An 18977-nucleotide genomic window follows, 5' to 3' on the forward strand; every position below is an offset into this window, starting at 1 on the left:
GAGTCGAACAACAGAGTGCGGTAGTCTCAGCAGGTCGATGGTACTGTTCGTACCGACGGTCCGTTCGCAGCCGTCTTTGCTTCGCGATGCGTCCGCTGATGTGTGTTTCTGCACATGGCCGTGCCGCCCAACGGGCTTCTGCATTGTTCCACGGTTTTTCGCACTTTATCACCGGTAAATGGACCTATTGTAATTAGATTTCCTATTCCCACGATTAAAAATTACGCGCTCTGTGCCTTAAACTATACGAAAAGCATTTTCTGTGTCGATAACTATAATTAATGAATCAAAAAGTGAGTTGCAAGCAATATCGTATCAGTGTTTAGTCTGCAATGTAGAGTTAGCATTTCTTCTACGTGTTCCGAGATCTCATTGTTTACGAAACTAAATTGGACTTTGTATAACTTTGTATTACGAAATATTATTAATGAAGATCTCTTTAAGTCATTACGTTTTAATGTAGTATTCAAGGACGCACGGTGACAAATAAATCGTAATTTCTGTATATCGCTATATTTCACCTGAAATTGTGTATTTTAAACATTTTTTCTTTTTTTCATTTATACGGAGATTGTAAATACAAATAAAGTTGAAAAAGTTTGAAATCGAAAAGTCTTGGTTGTTCTGATTTTTCATTAATAAAAGTTTTATTATTATAATCGTTGATAACCATCGTTATAATGTCTTTAAAAATAAGCTAATTTCTTATAATTACGTAAATCAATTATTCGTTCGAGGATTGAAAAATATAATGTTTATGTTAAGTGTATTTATAATGTCTGTTTCTAATGCTAATAGTTTTGTAAAAACGGATTACTAATATTGCATGATAATGGTGTAACAATTAAATATCAAAGTTTATAGAAAAAATGTTCTTTCTCTAACTGAGAAATAAAATTGTTTATGTATTCAGTTTATTTATTTATACAAAATTTATATAATGAACATTTGTTCTAATTTATATTATACCTTTAAATATTGTATGTTTTAGGATTATATTTATTATTTTTAGAAGAATTGTATTATATACTACATCCACCATGACTACATCATCAGAAGATGTGCTAATGCAAGTAGGACAAGTCCGTTATAAGAAAGGAGATGGCACTTTGTATGTGATGAATGAAAGAATTGCTTGGATGCTCGATAACAGAGATACTGTATCTGTCAGTCACAAATATGCCGATATTAAGTGTAAGGAAATTAGTGTAATAGCTAGAATAATGTTTAATAAAAAGAAGTTATCATGGAAAACTTATATTCGCTACATTTTCTAATTCTGATATAATAATGTATCATTTTAATTAATTTTATAGTTTGATTTGTTGTTGATTATTAATTCGTATTGAACATATATTTATAAATATATTTTTTAGGATAATAATATTATGCTTTTTTTTTCTAGTGCAAAAAATTTCACCAGAAGGAAAATCAAAAATACAGCTACAAGTTGTATTACACGATGGTTCATCGTCTACTTTTCATTTTGTAAATAGGAATGGACAAGAGGCACAAATTAAAGACCGTGATGATGTAAAAGAATTACTTCAACAGTTACTACCAAAATTTAAAAGAAAAGTGAACAAAGAGTTAGAAGAAAAAAATAGGTAATATTTTAGATAATATTTTAATGATTTCCTTTTATTATAATACAATATTATTTACCAGAATGCTTCAAGAAAATCCTGTACTACTTCAGTTGTACAGAGATTTAGTTATAACACAAGTCATTTCATCTGAAGAATTTTGGTCACAGCATGCTGCAGAGTATACCCAAGCTAAAAAAAGTCAAAGACAAGAAATAGGAGTTAATAGTGCTTTCTTGGTGAGAATTTATATTAATAAACTACCGATAGGTAACTTAAAACAAGATATATTAACAATTAATTGTATTATCCTCAGGCTGATATAAAACCACAAACTGATGGTTGTAATGGATTGAAATATAATTTAACTGTTGACATAATAGAATGCATATTTAAAACTTATCCAGCAGTAAAGAGAAAACATCAAGAAAATGTGCCTCATAAAATGTCTGAATCCGATTTTTGGACGAAGTTCTTTCAATCGCATTATTTTCATCGAGATCGTATCAATGCAGGGACCAAGGATCTTTTTACCGAATGTGCCAAAATAGATGATCAAGAACTTAAGAAGGATATTCAGACAGGAATTGATGACCCCTTGGTGGATATAACTTCTTTTGAAGATCAAAGTCTAGATGAAAATTATGGGAATGGACCCAGTAAATCAGACAAAGTTTCTGGAAATATTGTACATCAAAGTATGATCAAAAGATTTAATCAACACAGCATTATGGTTTTGAAAGCAAGCACTGCCAAACAACCTACGCAATCCGCTCAACCGCAATTAAATGGATCAGCACCGTCAGCAAGTAAAACTACAACAGTGCACTCTAATCAATTAGACGAACGACCAAAGACTAAAAAAGTAAACTTGAAGTATGCAATTAGATTTATATTTAAAGTAGCAAATTTATTAATAACATTTATGTGTTTTCTTTCAGCTTAGAATACAAGAGAAATTAATTTATGATGATCTCGACACCGCTTGCGACACGAACACAAATAATAGTGCACCATTAAATTTGACACATATAGATAGGTATTTGCATGGTCCAATACCAGGATATGGTAATACAGAACCAACGTCTGAAGAACTTCTTATAACGCTAAATCAATTAAGAAAAGAAGCAACTGGTTGGTTATCAGGAAATAGTATACCAAGACAATTGGCGACATCATTAGTTAGTCCGGCTGCTGCAGTCTCAGCTTTAGGGGAATTAACTCCAGGTGGTTCTTTAATGAAAGGTTTTAGAGAAGAAAGTCTTGGACGTATGTACAGCGTATTGTGCTAAAAAAAGTAATTAAAAGATTTCACACATGTAACGCACTATTTACTTGGATTGCAGAATTGATACCAAAGGATTTAGAAAAAGAATTACGTAATGTATATGTATGTACATGTGAACTTTTAAGGCATTTTTGGCGTAGCTTTCCACCTACAACTCCGCAGCTTGAAGAAAAAGCAATTAGAATGCACGAAGCTTTACGTAGATTTCATTCGGCAAAACTTAAACCTTTTGAAGTAAGTTTTGTTATTTAAATTGTACATTAAGTTATTTACACTATTTTGAACTTTTTACTTTTTTAGGATCGCGTTCAACGAGAGTTCTCTGCTGTTAGTCAACACTTAACAAGTCATTTAAATCAATTATTAAATACAGCATACCGAAAATTCGCAGTTTGGCAGCAACGTAAAATGCAAATGAGGTAGCCATTGAATAACTTATCGTACAATTGAAAATAACATAAATAATGCAGAGCAATATTGATCATCTTATATATATGTGTATATATATATATATATTGCATTTTGTAATGTTACCGTGATTAGGGATTAATATGGGTGTATTTCACAAAAACCAAAGCTGAATCGTGTCATGCATCCTGTGCTGCCACATATTGTTAATTTATTCTTACATAATCATGTTTATTATTGTTTTAAAATTTTCATTAGCGTGTTATTTGAGTTCATTCGTAAAAAAAAAAATATTTCATTATTATTTTCGTAACCTAGTTTATACTTTATTTATTTACTTTTTGTAGACTATTATGTATCATGTTGCATGTCTTACATTAATAGATTACTATTACCAAGATTAGATTTTGAAAAAACTCAAAGAATTTAACTTTATGATTATTATAAAAGATATAAAACGTGGAATATTTATAAATTTTTTTTAAAGAAGCTATGGTTGCGTATAAGATATTAAGGTTTGTAAAATGCAATTATTTAGAGAAATGTATGTAAAAAGAATTATCTAAATACTGTACGATATCAAAGTAGCTGTGATACCGTCACTGTATCATTAAGCTTATTTATAGATTTTATTGCTTTGAATTTTTCTTTCTTAAATCTAAATATTTTGTACTCATTTCAATAGAATTAGAATATAACAAAGGTTCTCTTTTGTGGCATATTTATTATAAAAGTCAAGAGCGCGTTTTATACAATTCCGAAAATGTAAATTGTATTGTTACGAAATCATAAATTTTACTGGAAAAACTCGTATAAATTCAATACACAGTGGCATCAAGATACTTTTAACGATATTTGCGATATACTAAGTGTCTTAAGTATTGAATGCTACTTTTTGTTTTTATACTGTCAGATATAATAATTGGCAACACAAACTGCCTACTCACTTTCCTTACAGTAGCAATAATTTGGCAGTTATTAAAATGAGTGATAACTACTTCAATCAGTAACAAAACTCAGTGATCATCATACTCGCAAATTGCACTATAATTATTACTATGATAACGATTATAAATATATTCTTACATTATCATTAAATAAATGTTATTATTGTGAATATAAGTATTTAATTAATGATATCCTTGTAATGAATTTTCTTAACATTGCTAAAACTGTAAAATGTAATTTTCAAAAAGGGATTACATTTTATTATCGAAAGTAAAGAATCAATTTATTCGATTTATATATTAATTTTATTGAAAAATCCCGCCTGTTGAACACTTTCTCTAATTTGCGATCGCTAGATGGCGTAGATGATTGTTGATTTTGTTCAAAATGGCGGCCTATAATGGGCACTACGGGGTAACATTGTTCGATTCCCCGCGATAAATGAGTCCATGCGAAGTTAACTTGCCGCGGTGTATGTGCGAGTACCGGAGTCTAGGATATATCCGGAATGTACACTTTCTTTCGGATGATTAAATCATGTGAGCGGAATCACGGTGCCAGCCGATCGTATGTCGTGCATTGGCCAAGTTTGTGTAGCCATATTTATTGTGTTATTCGGCAAGACATTATATCTTATACACCGGTAAATGTAATTGTTAGCCAAGACATATGGCTGTTTATGATTGAAGGTAAAATTCTCGTCTCAACGTTTGTTTTTGATAAAGGATGTGGCGATTTTGTTACCTCTGATAAAGAGCTATTCTGTACGTATAAAACATTTAAGGACTCTAGTACAGTAGGACATGCAAAGACGCTACACTGGGTTTTCTTCAGTTCTTCAAAAACGTCGCACATTTATTATTAATTGTTCTTTACACAAATTGTTGTTTATACAACTTTTAAACAGTGAACGTCGTGCAATATATCGAAGCACGCAAGTTTCATTACTATCTTTGATAACACACAATTGTGTTGTGTATTACATTAAGGCTTTTACGAAAAATGTGAGTATTTTCTTATTGTACTACAATTGTAATTTCATTTTTTATATTTCTTTTAATTAGATATATCAATTGAATAAGTAAAAATTATAAGTTGTAGACAATACACTAGTTGTTATGATGTACAAACATATATGTCAATTTGTTTACTAAATGATATTGTAATAGTATTTAGATAGATTTACATTAAATATTTCTTTCTTAATCATTGATAATTTTATAAAATTGTTTTCTTATGTTTAGAGTTTATTTCATTTAATACATATAAACTTTATAATTCCTATTATATTTATGCTCATATAACATATAAAAGTTATTTATTTTTTCAGACTAAGATGGAAGAATTATTGTATCATATTGTTAGTCCTAACTATTGGATAAAACTTCATAGACCATATATACAATAAACAAGTTTTTAGTGAAGTTTTTTTATACTGATACACAAGAAATGGATGTGAAAAGGTTTTATCAAAAAATGATGTTATGAATATCGAAGAGTATATGTGTAATATTTATACACACAAAAGCCTGCTGTACGCGGACCAAGCAGGCTAGGCACTGCTGTGCCAAGCTTGGGTAATGGATCCCGTTCGTCCATGGTATACATCGTATAATCGTCTTGCTTTAAGTACCGGAACAAGTACATTTCAATCAACAACTTCAAGCACAAACAGTGATTTTGTATCTCATCACTTAGCAACAACTGCTACCCAAGCAGTTCCTTCAACAACGTCACAGTTACTTTTACAAGCAGCCCATACAACAGCAACTCTGGCGGGTCAGCCGTCTCCATTTAACCCAGGGGGGTTTCTATCTCCACCCCCTGTGGGTTACGATGTATTCTCACCTTTGTTTCATCCTTCTAATTCTAAACAAGCACATTATGTTACTCAACATAGGCAAGCTCTTGCTCAAGCACAAGTAGTAGCTGTAACAAAACAGAATACCACAACAGAGTCTGATATCCCTGTATTAAGGGAGAATTATAGTTCAGCACACCAGTCAACATATTTTGAACATCAGGGTGCAGCTACCTCACCTACAACATCTACATTAGCTTGGACTCATCAAAATAATGCACAATTACCCAGCCCATTTGGTATTTTACCTCATGAAACTGTTGTTCCATCGTCGCCAGGACCATCGTCTACTACAAAACCAACTAGCGGAGTTTATGAAAATACGTTTAATTCTCATTTTCCCACAACGCAAACTATAAATAATTTAAATTCACAATTGCCCGCATCTTCTGAATATAAATCATCTAGTTATCCGGATAGCAAGAAAACAATGAATATGAGACCTCAGTCACCAACAGTTAGTGTCAAATCAGTGGTTTCTACATCTCAAGCAAACAGCAATCAAACATTCTTTCAACAAGTACCTACTACGTTTAATTCTGATACATTGACAAATAATTATTCAGCTGGTAATGGAAATCAAACTCCTAATGGAAAGGTGCAACCTTCTCTTCAACATCAACAATCGTGTATCGTTTCAACTCCAAACAATACAGTCAGTAAAGAATACAGAATTCCTCAACCACCTGCTCGGTCGGTTACATCAACTACTATATTTTTAAATACGTCTGTCAGATCTGTGCCTTCACAAGGTCAAGATAAACAGTCGACGCGAAATTTTGCTTCACCGCCAAATAAAGCAATTTCCACGTCTCAGCAAAGTATTCAAACTAAAGCACAGACAAAAATATATCCGGAATTAAGTACTCATAATGAGCATAGACAAAATGAACAAGCATCGCATGATAATACCCAATCGTCTCCTATTAGTTTTTCTATCATGGATTCGCGTGGCTTAAACTACACTGCTGGAAATAATACAACGTGTACAAATGCTAGTGGAAAACTTGGTAATAATCAAAGGACTCAGTCAAACAGTAACTTACAGACTCATCCTCAACAAGCCCAACAACAGCAGCAGCAACAACAACAACAGCAACAGTTTCATGTTTTAAATCAACAGCAGCAGCAGCAGCAGCAAACATCATATAGGCATTACCTCACAGGAACTGCTAGTGACTCTGAATATCATCATCCAGGGCGATCAAAATCTGCAACTTCTAACGATTCTGCTTATTCTTCTAATAATTCCACCCAGAATGGACCTGATTGTGGTGTTGTTGTACCTAGAAGACCAAGTCCACTGCAGGCACATTCACAAGCAAGTCCATTAGGACATGTTCCAAGTCCTGCTTACCCTATGTATAATAGCCCAATGGCTACAATATCTTCTTCCCCTTCGCCTTTACAACAACACACGGAGAATGGAAATCAATGTGTAAGTGGGCCACAGTACAAAGGTACTGTACAACAACAAGTTACACCGCCATCACCGTTGGACGTGACCGTGCCACGACCAGCATCTCAAGGACAAGTTGTTTATTCGTCGGTAATTACGAGGGCTCTGGGTAATACTGAAAATAAGTCAAATTATAATACAGATAGTAAAAATTATGATAGGCAACAACAAGATTTTTCCCAAACACAAAAGCAGGTATGCTGGGAAAACGATAATCGACAACCAAACGCTAATAGAAAATTTTCTGTTACATTATATACCGGTGGAACTGCTGATGTAAATCCTCAAAATTTGCCGGTTCAACAAGTACAACGAGTATTAAATGTTTCTGATAGACAACAAATATATTTTGAATCCAACCAAGTAACTTTACAAGATTTGAGCAGTTGTAGAGGAGATCCTATGAGTATAGTGAAGAATTTGCAAACTTTACAACAAGGCTCTTGTCAAGTACAGCAGCAGCAGCAACAACAACAACAACAACAGCAACAGCAACAACAAGCTGCTGTTTCTGTTACTCCGCCTGAACAACAGAAGCACGTGGAAGATCGACGTAAAGTGGAGACTGTCAATAAGAAAAGGAAAAGTTTGGAGAAAAGTGGACACAGCACTTTAAATGAAACAACTGGAGCGACAACGACGATGACGGAATATTTAAGTAGGATACCACCGCCCGCTCATCATAACGCAAATCAGCAACAACAGAACGGTTACTTTGATTTCGAAAGATGGAATTTACCTCCGCCACCTGCTAAAATGTTTCCTGGTGCATCGGGTGCTTTTAGTTCGCAATCAACTTTGCACCATTCAAGTAATTTTGTTGGTACACCGGCACATCAACACCAGTCTTTAATGGTTCCTCATCATCACGCTCCACCACCTATTCCATATTTTCCTGCTTTTCATATTCCTCCGAGTCACCATCATCCGCACGAGTTTCAATCTTCCGTTGAAATTACGCCAATTGCTTTTGGCGAAAATACAACAAATCAAAATGCTAGTTATAATCAAGAAGTAAGAGATGATCAACCTAAAGTAATTGTTCCTAATATCGAAGAAGAGTTAAGGTTTTTACAGCAGAATCAACAACCGATTCAGACTATAAATTCGTTAAGTAAAGACTTCAAGCGACCTAATAAAGATCCTAATTCGGGATTTATGACAAGTTATTTGAAATTTTTGCAAGGCGAAAGGGAACCATCGCCTCCACCTGCAATTCGTGGTGGGAGGAAAGCATCTTGGAGCAGGTCGAAACCTTATATCCCAGTAGACGCTAATAAACCTATAGAGGGTTCGATAAATGGGGAAACATTAAAGACACAACCAGAAAAGCCACCGGCCCCTAAAGAAACTCCAGTAATTGATTATGCTAATGACCCAAGATATTTTCCTTTGCCAAAAGAACGGAAAAAACAAAATTTTGATTCAAGCGATGATGGATTCACTAGTGACGATGATTTTCTATTTCCTCCTAAAAAAGACAAAAAGACGACAAATACAAGTACATCTAACACGATGGAATCGCCGATTACAAAACTAACGGAAGGTAAGCCTAAGAAAGGAAGACCAATTAAACCCGGAGGACCAACGGATAGAAAAAGAAGAGCAGCCGCAGCAGCGGCGGAAGCAGCTTCAACGGGGAAAGCTTCAAAAAAGTATGAAGAAGGTAATGTATACGTATATCTTCTCTTTTTTTTATCGTGATAATCGAATACATTTTTGTTACAGTAGATCCTTTACTTTTACCTCCAAGGCGTGAAACATCTAGAAGAAAAGCAAAGGAAAAAACTTCGGTAAAACAATTTCTAGATCGACAACAGGGTATAGATTACTTTGATAATGACGAAGAACAGGGTGATTCTGATTCGGATCCTGCTTGGACGCCTGCTGTAAAATTGGTTGGGGATGAAGAGGAAAAGAAGAAAAAACGTGGGAGACCCGTTATTACTAAAAAGAGCAGAAGAATTATAGAAGAAGCTGATTACACTAGTGATGTTGTATCAAAGAAGTCGAGTAGGAAAAGAAACGAGACATCTAAAGGTTCCGGTGTTACTGGAAAGTTATCTTGTAAAATAGATGAAAAACTTTTAGCATCTATCAGCGACGAAGACATTGATATTTCACCATTTAAGGTATACCATTTAATTGGCACGTTATATTGATTTCAAGTAATATTTGTATGTGTACGTTGCTGTGTGTTCATATCTTGTTCATATCTTGCATGCAGCACTCGGAGGATAATTTAGAAGACGTGGTAATTTTCTTATAAATGTAATCTTATAAAACAGTATATCAATAGAATGTAATAAATACTATTTTTTAAACATCTCATTAATATTCTGTTTACTATTAATTGCTTAGTTCGATTGTAGTTTATTTTATAATATAAACACATCATTGTTGTGTGTTTTTCAGTCTGGAGAATTTGTTGTTATCAAAGCAGACCTAAATGAAGAATATCCTGCACTGTGGAGAATAGATGGCAAAACATTGCTTCAAAAGTATGAACCATTTAAGTCCAATGGAAAAACCTTATATAGAAACATATCGACGGTAATAAATAAAATACTTTTTTTTTTTATGAAATTCCTATTATTTTATTTCAATATATTAATATATCAATTACGTTCCCAGTACTCGGGTTGGGCACCACAAAATCGACACATATATCAACAGGTTCCAGTAAAGTTTTGGCAACAAGGAAAGACGGAAACCATAGTAGAGTTCTTAAAAGATGAAATGATTATTAATAATAAGTAGGTCTATCTTAATAAAACTTAACAAATAGATTAAATTTAAAAAAAGGTTATCGCATTTCTTTACTTTTTAGGGAATGTATTGATAAGTCTATGAAAGACACCCAAAAATATCGAGATAATTTTGAGGTATATATACAAACATTGATCTCACAAGCTTTGGATTCTAATTTTCTTACAGAAATATTTCAAGAACAAGGTATCATTTATATCCAATCGAATACATTTTTGCATATAAATCTTGTTACTAATCTAATTATTTTCATTTCTGCCAGATGATTATTTCTTATCAAATGTTAAAACTGTAGACGAAGTAACAGAAGATAGGAAACAACGTCTTTTATCAACAACAAAATGGCGACCAAATGTTATAAATGCAATATCAACTTGGCCATGCCTTAATGTTCTTAAGGATTTACCATTCGCAGAATATAAAGGAAAATCGTGCGCCGGTTGCCAGCAGCCTAACATTCATGCCAGAGTATTATTGTACGGTCAACCATATAACGTAACTACATTAGAAGGCTCTCCGCCTGATCCAAGAGTACCTCAAGAAAAGGTATTTAAATTCGTTGATTACTGTGTAATAAATTATTTTTATAATTGAGTTAACCGTTTGATTTTTAGGATTTTTTATTATGTCGAATATGTCAAGCAAAAGTCGCTCTGTATAATAAAGTAGCACATCAAAAATATTTAATGTTTTTGGAATGTGCAAGAAGAGTAGCAGATAAAAGAGTTGCGGATCCACATAAAGATACCACGATAATATTAAACGAACTCCTAGCGGATGAAGTATGGCTAAATCAGGTAAGTAGTAAACGTATTTTTAAAACATTTATATTCTGCAAACTTTTTATGATTAATACAATAAAAAAAATTATGTTCCAGTTGTTTAAGGAAGTTAGGACTATCTGGGCAGAGATAGATAATCTGGAACAACAAAGTAAAACGAAATCAAGTTCAAAATCTACTTCATCTTCTTTATTAAATAATACGGAGGAAACAATTGAAAATGTTTCAACAATGGAAGCAACTAAAACGACTGCTAATATTTCCGATTCACAGGTGCCTACGCAGAAAATTGAAGATAGTTCTGAAACAGTGTCTTGCAATGTGCAAATGGGCAGTATACCATCTTAGTGGTGCTACAATGATCATTGGTTCTGTTTTATGTACAATGTCTCAAGACCATTAAAAGGTTTAGTGATATATCGATTTTATGAATATAAAAGTTAATACCAGTCTCCAGACCAAACGATTGAATATTGTATTTTGAGGATGGTAAATATTTAATTTGAGTTAATACTACATGCTGTGCCGAATGGTGAAGTTAATGTTAATGTGTAATCAAGAAACTATAGTTATAGTGATAAGAAGTAGTGGACAGAGAGGTAAGTAAGAAAATGATTAACGTATAAACACCAGACATTATGTAAAATATTCTCCCCCGCGTATAAATTAGAAATGAGCCCAAACTTTGCCATTGTAGTAGCATAATAATAGAGATTTACAAATGTTTGTGTGTATAAACATTTAGTTGTAGCATTTGTATCGTGATAATCTTACATGATATCGAGGTCTGATATGTTAAGATCTGAAAAAGTACGAAAGACAAATGATTTTAGGATAAAATATACAAAGTGATATGACGTATTATACGTCGCGACCTTCTGTAACATATTTACATACATCACATTCTTTAAAGCCATGAAGGTTTGTTCTCTGCAAAATGCAGAAATATTATGCTGTTTGTTCCTCTAATTGTAATTTTGAAATTCATTATGCATTTCCTTTTTAGCTTACATCTACCTTTTTTAATGATTTAAGAAATGTAAACAATATTTATGCTCATGTTAATTTGTATATAGGCATATAACTAAAATTTACACCGTATAAAATACGTTAAAAATATTCAGAAGTGTTCCAAAATAGCATTTCTGTTTTTTTATTCTTTTAAATAAAAACACTTTACGGTAAATGCAATATTTTGAAAATATGTATCGTTCTTTTATAGAGAAACAATAGAAATCTTACAGAACATCTGTACGTAAATTTTTATAAAATTAAAAATATTTTTTTATGCATTTTCCATTCATGTTTTGGGATGCCATCTGCATTAACTAAATGTATTCTTCCATTGCAATAACCTAATGATTTAATACTAAGTTTTGAAATTCTTCCACGTTAAAATATGTATAAATAACTTAAAGCAATTTCAGCATTCTCATTTTGTAATACGTCAACTATTACCATGACTTCAGAACATTTATTTTTGTGAATAATCTTATGACTTTAATAACATATGTATTTGTATATGAAGTATGAATGAATGTTGCATAAGAAAGTGTATCTATTTTCATAAAAAAATCTCATAATATCAGTGCTTAAGGTTTTGATCTTCTGAACAAAATTAAAGTTTTTACTATTTTCTCTATTATTAGGGTTGATGTCATATTTTCCTTTTCAAATCCTTCACATGAATAAATAAGTACTAGAACAAATATTAATAAAAAAATACTTGTTTAAATTGAATCAAAGGCTTGCTTTTCTAATTTGAAAGTGTCTACAATTTGCAATACGGTTTATGCAATTTAATTATTTCAATAAATTTTCATTTTGTAAGGAAAGCATTTGATTTTGTTATAAACGTTTTGTAAATTTTAACAATTTGACACGTTTTGTAATTAAAACGCTTCTGTACCTTCCAATAAGTGATGAAAACCTTTTAACTAATAGAGTAATATTTGCTAATATGTTTTAAATCACATTCATATTATTATGTTATAACAATTTTTATGATCGTCCTCATTATAATTATTATTATTATTATTATTATTATTGTTTAAATCTTAAGTTTTATAAGTTTTTAATCTGTTTTTAGATTTGTTAAGAAAGAAGGTGTTCTCTAAAAACAAGAGTGGTGATATGCGTGTATGGCGCGAATGTATTTTTCAAAGACGATATATCAAATTATATTTGTAAATTATAAAAATATAATAGTAAGGACAGGTGACTGCTATAATGAAGCCGTAGAGCTTTAAACATCTTTGATATAATTACAATATCATTGTATTAGCGATCACTATCGGATTACCGAGTTGTAAAATAAATTATTTCAAGAAACTATGAACTTGAAACCTAAAAATGCGGGCATTTGGTCACTGACGCAGTAACAATAAAGGAAAGTATCCAGTTACAAGACATTTTGTTTTTGGTAAACGTGCCATGCAATACTTCATATTAATAAAAGAAAGCCAGTGCTATATATATGTATTCGATTTAGTTAACAATTTGGATTTATTCTAGTCGTAAATTCATTATAATTATGTTATTGATCATTTATTTGAGTGAAAATAATACGAATATTATAAGTTGAAATACTGTGTATAGCACTAGCTTGAAATTGTTATTTCTGACATTATAGAAGTCAATAATATTGTTATACTATATTTTTTTTAGAAACAAAAATGTATGTTTACTTGTTCAATTGTAAACTTATTACTTTTTTAATCATAGTGAAGATTAAGTATAGTTTTTTAATTATAAAATTACAGTATTTCTGTTATCAAGATTTAAAAAAGAAAATATGATCAAAATATATATTATATAGTAGTGGATTATTACTCGCATAATTTATGTTTTTATTAATCTTTTTTCAATAAAATTAAAAAAATGTTATAAAACTGTGTATTAATATTACTAATTTACTTATTTTATATGTTATTTGACATAAATTCATGGCTTTACAAGCAAGTAATAGTATTTTTAATTATTTAAAAGGATTTGTTTTCATGTAAAAAGAAACTAACATTATAAACTAATAAGTAATTTTCATATCTTAATAAAGGAAGTTAATAATATCAAGGGTTGTAGTAACATGGTAATTTTTAATTTAAATAGTTTTCAGGAAGGGGTTCTGCTAGAAAATTTGTCACGGCCCTGACATATAGGTTATGTACAAATTCAAAATGAGCATGCGCCATGCGCCTATAATCACTTCTCTCTTTCCCCGTACCCCGTAATTCCGCTGCTATTCTGATTTCCAGTTCGCGTTTGTTGCCCGTGAAGGATGCCTTCTGCCAACCCTAAACTAGGAAAACAGGCCTCTACGGAGACCGTAGATCCTATATGCCAGGCGATTATCGTTATCGAACATAAGATACGAAATCTTGAAAAGCGTAAGGTAAGTATTTGGATAATATATTTGCGAATAACAATGAGAAAACTATCTGTCAGTTGGTGGCTTTTACGGTGCATTCCGCCATGATTGGATATGCCATGTGCTCTCACGCTTGAGATTTCGTAGGTATCTAATGATTATACATTAAGAAACCAACACTCATTATGATTTTTTACCATTAAACTTTATTCAGTAAAGCTGAGTTGGGTCAGAATAGTTGTTTCTTGTATAATTAAACGGTTAAATTCGCTATCATGAATCTCGTATCATGGCGGTATCTTCTAAAGATGTGCACTAAACTTTACACGACACGCTTTCAGGTCGCTACCGGTAAATTAGATTGTGTAATAGTATTCTTTGTTTAGTAAAACATTAATAATCTAAATATAAAGTTCGAATTTATGAACCGTTCAAGCTTAATATATCGGCGAGAAATTTTACGTTTATCCTTGTTTCTAATATTTGAATACAATTTTCTAGAAGAAAGTCACAAAGAAAAATTATTTTTCTATGAACATAAAGTAGTTAAATATCATAGAAAATTTGATAGCAAAATTAAGATTGCTTGTTACATTTAGGTGAAGTTAGAGTCATATAGGGAACTGCAGAATAATGGAAAGGAACTAAACGCAGATCAAAAAACAGCAGTGGCTAAATACGACGAAGTGTTACAAACATTGGATATTACAAAGGAATTATACAAACAGATTGTTGGTATTGCTCATGATGCAGCCAAGCAACAGAAAAAATTGGCAAGGAAAGAGGCTATTGAAAGGACACAACAGGATATTGCAAAGGTAGATGTTTATATATTTGTTAATAACAAAAATTCTTTTTCTTATTATGTTATAATGATCTGTATTTATTTACTATAGGTGAAAGAAGTTCTCCTTATACAAGATGCGCTGATGAACATGGGTACAGAGTCTGTTAGAGAAGATTTTCTTGCTGGCAAAAATGGTGCAGTGAAATTATCAGAACAAGATTTAAAGAGTTTGGACAGTCTGTATAATGAAGTTATGATGAAACATCAAAGAGAGGAAGGTGAACCAACGTTTCTTCAACAAGTACAGAAAGTAGCAGAACATTATGTAGCTATTGTTGATGGAAAACCAAGAGAAGTTGTTGGTACAACTTACAACAAATTGAAAGAAATTATTACTTCTATTAATCAATGCGGGTATTTTGATCAAGTCCATGAAACTGAAACTGTAGTGGAAGAGGTAAGTTACAGTTTTAAATATAATGTTAATAATTATTTTATAATATTATTCTTTTCAGGTTACAGAAGCAGTTGCTGAGACGCAAATATCAGAAACTCCTGCACAGGAACAAGTCAATGAAGAGTATAATAGCAATGACAGACACATTCCACCAGAGTCCATCATTCCCATTCCTAATTTTCCAGTACAAGTTGCTCCCCTTCCTGTTGTTTCTGGCGCTACACCAGTTTCCGGCCCTATTCCTGTAGTTGCGCAACCTATTCCACCGCATCCAGCAGCACCGGTTGATACGTCATATTACACAAATGCTACGGGATTTGTTCCACAACCGCAACAGCAACAACAGCAAGCACAACCAGCACAGCAACAACCTCCACAGGCACCGAGAATTAATGATGTTATAGGCACACCAAATTTCTTTTTCCTGCAAGAATCTGAACTTGATTCACCGGATGTTACATCTCAAGCACCTATTGTTTCACACATTCCTGCTGCTGCTGTGAATGCACCTATTCCTTCGCAAACATTTACAAATCAAAACTTTGCAAATGCACCGGTAGTAGCACAACAAGTTATATATCAGCATCAACCACCGCAGGACATGTCCCACATTCCTGGATTTGCTAACCCGAACCCACCTCCGCCCATTCCAATGCCACCATCTCATCAGCAACCAAATATTCAATACAGTCCTCAACATCCTACTAATTTCCAACAGCAACCACCACCACCACCACCACCACCACAACAGCAACAGCAACCACAGCAAACTGTTGCACCACAAATTTCACAACCAGCACAAGCACAGAATTTTGAACATTCACAAGAAAGTCAGCAACCACCTAACGAGGTATTTATAGTCGCAGCCTGTCTGTACATTAATCTTTAATATTTTGTAATAATTATAGTACTGAAATATTTAGGAAAAGTCTGAAGAAACTCAAGAAGAAACACCTGCACCAGAATCAGAATTGGAACAACCAAATGAATCTGTAGATTGGTGTCAGATGGCTGAGTCTGGAAATATAAACGATTGGAACCAAACGGATCAGTCGCCGACATCTGCTCAAGAATCACAACAAACGCAACAGCAAACAACTCAGCAAGCTTGGGGTGATCAACAGCGTAGTAGTGGGTACAGAGGTAGAGGTGGAAGAAGAGGTAATTCTAACGGTTACAATGGAAGAGGTAGGGGCGGTGGTTATCAACAAAATGGACGTGGAGGACAAGGTAAAAAATATTTAAAAAATTCAGTGTATTCAGTGCATTGAATAACCAATAATTTCTGTTTTAGGAGCTTACTATCGTAACGATAGTAACTATCAAAACGGTTACCAGCAACGTTCTTGGGGAAATAGCGAAGGAAATAGTGGTTACAACTCTGGTTATAAAAGAGGCGGTGGTGGACCAAGAGGCGGTCCACGAGGTGAGCGTGGTATTGATAGAGGTGGCCGAGGACAGTTTCGCGGTCAAAGGGGAGGAAATCGTGGGGGTTACACGCCTCGTGGTAAACCCCACACGCAACAATAATAAAGATACGATAGAGCAATGCACAGCGAAACATTATAAATAATACTATAATTCAATCGTCTGTTTATGAATAAAACCTAAGTCGTATTTTTATTCTAAGTGGTAAGATCTGACGATTTTAATATGTGAAATAACTTCAACATTCTAGGTTGTTTAAGAGTTTTATAAAATACATAAGACAAAAAACATAAACAAGTAATTAATTGTTTTCATATACATGAATGATATTAAAGAAAAAATGTATAGATTTACATTATATTCAGTTGTTTTTCTCTTTTTCATATAAAATTGATACTAAAAAAAAAAGAATATCTAACGTATTTTACTACGGCTTAGGATATTTCCTGAATAAGACTTTTGAATAACCAAAATTTTGCATTTGAATTTGGTATCTATGATTATCAAAGGAAAAACCTACTAATATTAATGAAGAGGTTATGCGTAACATTGTGATATAAAAGATCAACCAAATTCAGAAGCGTGAACCCACCATGCAAGTATTATTGTGTTGTGACAGAAGGCAGTTTTCACAGGGCAACAACAGCTGATCAACAAAGATTAGAAAAATAATTTTATTATAAAAAAATACAAAAAAAAAAATGAGAACTCATACAAGCATTTCACGCAAAGACAACACGTAAAAATGTGTTAACGAATAACGTTAAAATGATTACACGAATAGATGAACTGCACGACCATCTCTTTGTCTTGCGGCGCATCGTACTAGAGAATTTTTTAAGATACCAGGAAAAAAGAGGATACAGTGAGCAATGCCTTCTACTAGTACTATATAGGGTGAGTCATTAAAAACTGATATCTAACATTTTTTACTCGTGATAACTAATATCAACGAATTAAAATTTTAGCTGACAGTTTCCAGTGACTCACCCTCTATATGTTCTTAATTTCATATTCCATTTTTGGTCTATGAATCTGTGAAACATTTAGAGAATTAAGGTTGTCGAGATTTAGTAGTTTGAAAAAGAATAAAAAGATTTACGTATTATGTGAATTTCTAAAAATCTTTTTCATTGCCATGAATTACATCGCTCCTTCATTCTATTTTTTTCTGAATGATTTCAAAATTCTTCACGGTCGCCCCGCAGTTGACCAAGTAAAAGAGATTGCAGTGCAATTTCAAGTTTATGAAGCAACATTACCTGATTTTTTTTATCGCAAAATATATGATTATTTTTTAAAAAAAGAGAAGCGATAGTGCGGAGCTTTAGCATGTAAGTCGAGTGTACAATTACTGACTAGAAACAAAGAAGGCGTGTTTGAATAGTGCGCCACTGACAAAAAAAAGCCATGCTCACACCGCCAAACACACGATGAGGAGTACCGTATTGTATTTCGTTTGTACATTTGTGTTTAATCACCTCCATCTACAGTTATGTTCAACTACCCTATAAATACCTATGTATCTTCCAAATAAAGATCTAATTCAACCCTGCTAACTAGCCTATCGTACTCACTGTTAATATGAAAAGCGTTTCACTCTTCAGCTTGTTCTCAAATAAAAAAAAAAATGGAATAAAATATTTGATTAATCATCAATATATAGGAGTGCTATTTTTCTGTTTTTTCTTTGTTTTTACAAAGTCATTAAATGTTCATTTATTATGATATTAATACATTCAAATTCAAAAGTAAAATTACTACATTTCCGACAAGACTGGATATGCGGTAATAGGCCGGGGTGACGCCGGTATAAATTAGCCGCCTCCCGCGGAAG

At 32.7% G+C, this 18977-nt stretch overlaps 3 protein-coding genes across 9 annotated transcripts; all 3 read left to right on the forward strand.

Moving 5' to 3' along the window:
- The first annotated feature begins 29 nt into the window (after positions 1-29).
- Tfb1 (transcription factor B1) lies at positions 30-5122 on the forward strand. Of its 4 annotated transcripts, none has more exons than XM_034332828.2 (8): positions 30-174; positions 992-1194; positions 1406-1607; positions 1669-1825; positions 1903-2451; positions 2528-2855; positions 2933-3108; positions 3175-5122. In XM_034332828.2, the coding sequence occupies exons 1-8, from the start codon at positions 38-40 to the stop codon at positions 3295-3297; spliced, it is 1875 nt and encodes a 624-aa protein (XP_034188719.1). In that variant the 5' UTR covers positions 30-37; the 3' UTR covers positions 3298-5122. The 4 variants fall into 4 exon arrangements, with proteins under 4 accessions (XP_034188719.1, XP_034188720.1, XP_034188721.1 ...); XM_034332829.2 differs by having other exon boundaries at positions 1013-1194; XM_034332830.2 differs by having other exon boundaries at positions 32-293.
- A 569-nt stretch (positions 5123-5691) lies between these two features.
- LOC117608160 (uncharacterized) lies at positions 5692-13724 on the forward strand. Of its 4 annotated transcripts, XR_004582301.2 has the most exons (9): positions 5692-9216; positions 9279-9682; positions 9966-10103; positions 10185-10306; positions 10381-10505; positions 10582-10865; positions 10934-11116; positions 11198-11700; positions 13191-13724. XR_004582301.2 is itself a non-coding variant. In XM_034332825.2 (8 exons), exons 1-8 carry the CDS (start codon positions 5811-5813, stop codon positions 11447-11449), a joined length of 4914 nt encoding a protein of 1637 aa, XP_034188716.2. In that variant the 5' UTR covers positions 5692-5810; the 3' UTR covers positions 11450-12838. The 4 variants fall into 4 exon arrangements, 3 of the variants coding, with proteins under 3 accessions (XP_034188716.2, XP_034188717.2, XP_034188718.2); XM_034332825.2 differs by lacking the exon at positions 13191-13724 and having other exon boundaries at positions 11198-12838; XM_034332826.2 differs by lacking the exon at positions 13191-13724 and having other exon boundaries at positions 9282-9682; positions 11198-12836.
- A 603-nt stretch (positions 13725-14327) lies between these two features.
- Positions 14328-18772, forward strand: Capr (caprin family member). The gene is made up of 6 exons (XM_034332881.2): positions 14328-14492; positions 15068-15286; positions 15365-15712; positions 15771-16562; positions 16636-16942; positions 17007-18772. Exons 1-6 carry the CDS (start codon positions 14379-14381, stop codon positions 17240-17242), a joined length of 2016 nt encoding a protein of 671 aa, XP_034188772.2. The 5' UTR covers positions 14328-14378; the 3' UTR covers positions 17243-18772.
- Positions 18773-18977: the final 205 nt, after the last annotated feature.

Source organism: Osmia lignaria, chromosome 15 (genome assembly GCF_051020975.1).
Source record: "Osmia lignaria lignaria isolate PbOS001 chromosome 15, iyOsmLign1, whole genome shotgun sequence".
Taxonomy (NCBI): domain Eukaryota; kingdom Metazoa; phylum Arthropoda; class Insecta; order Hymenoptera; family Megachilidae; genus Osmia; species Osmia lignaria.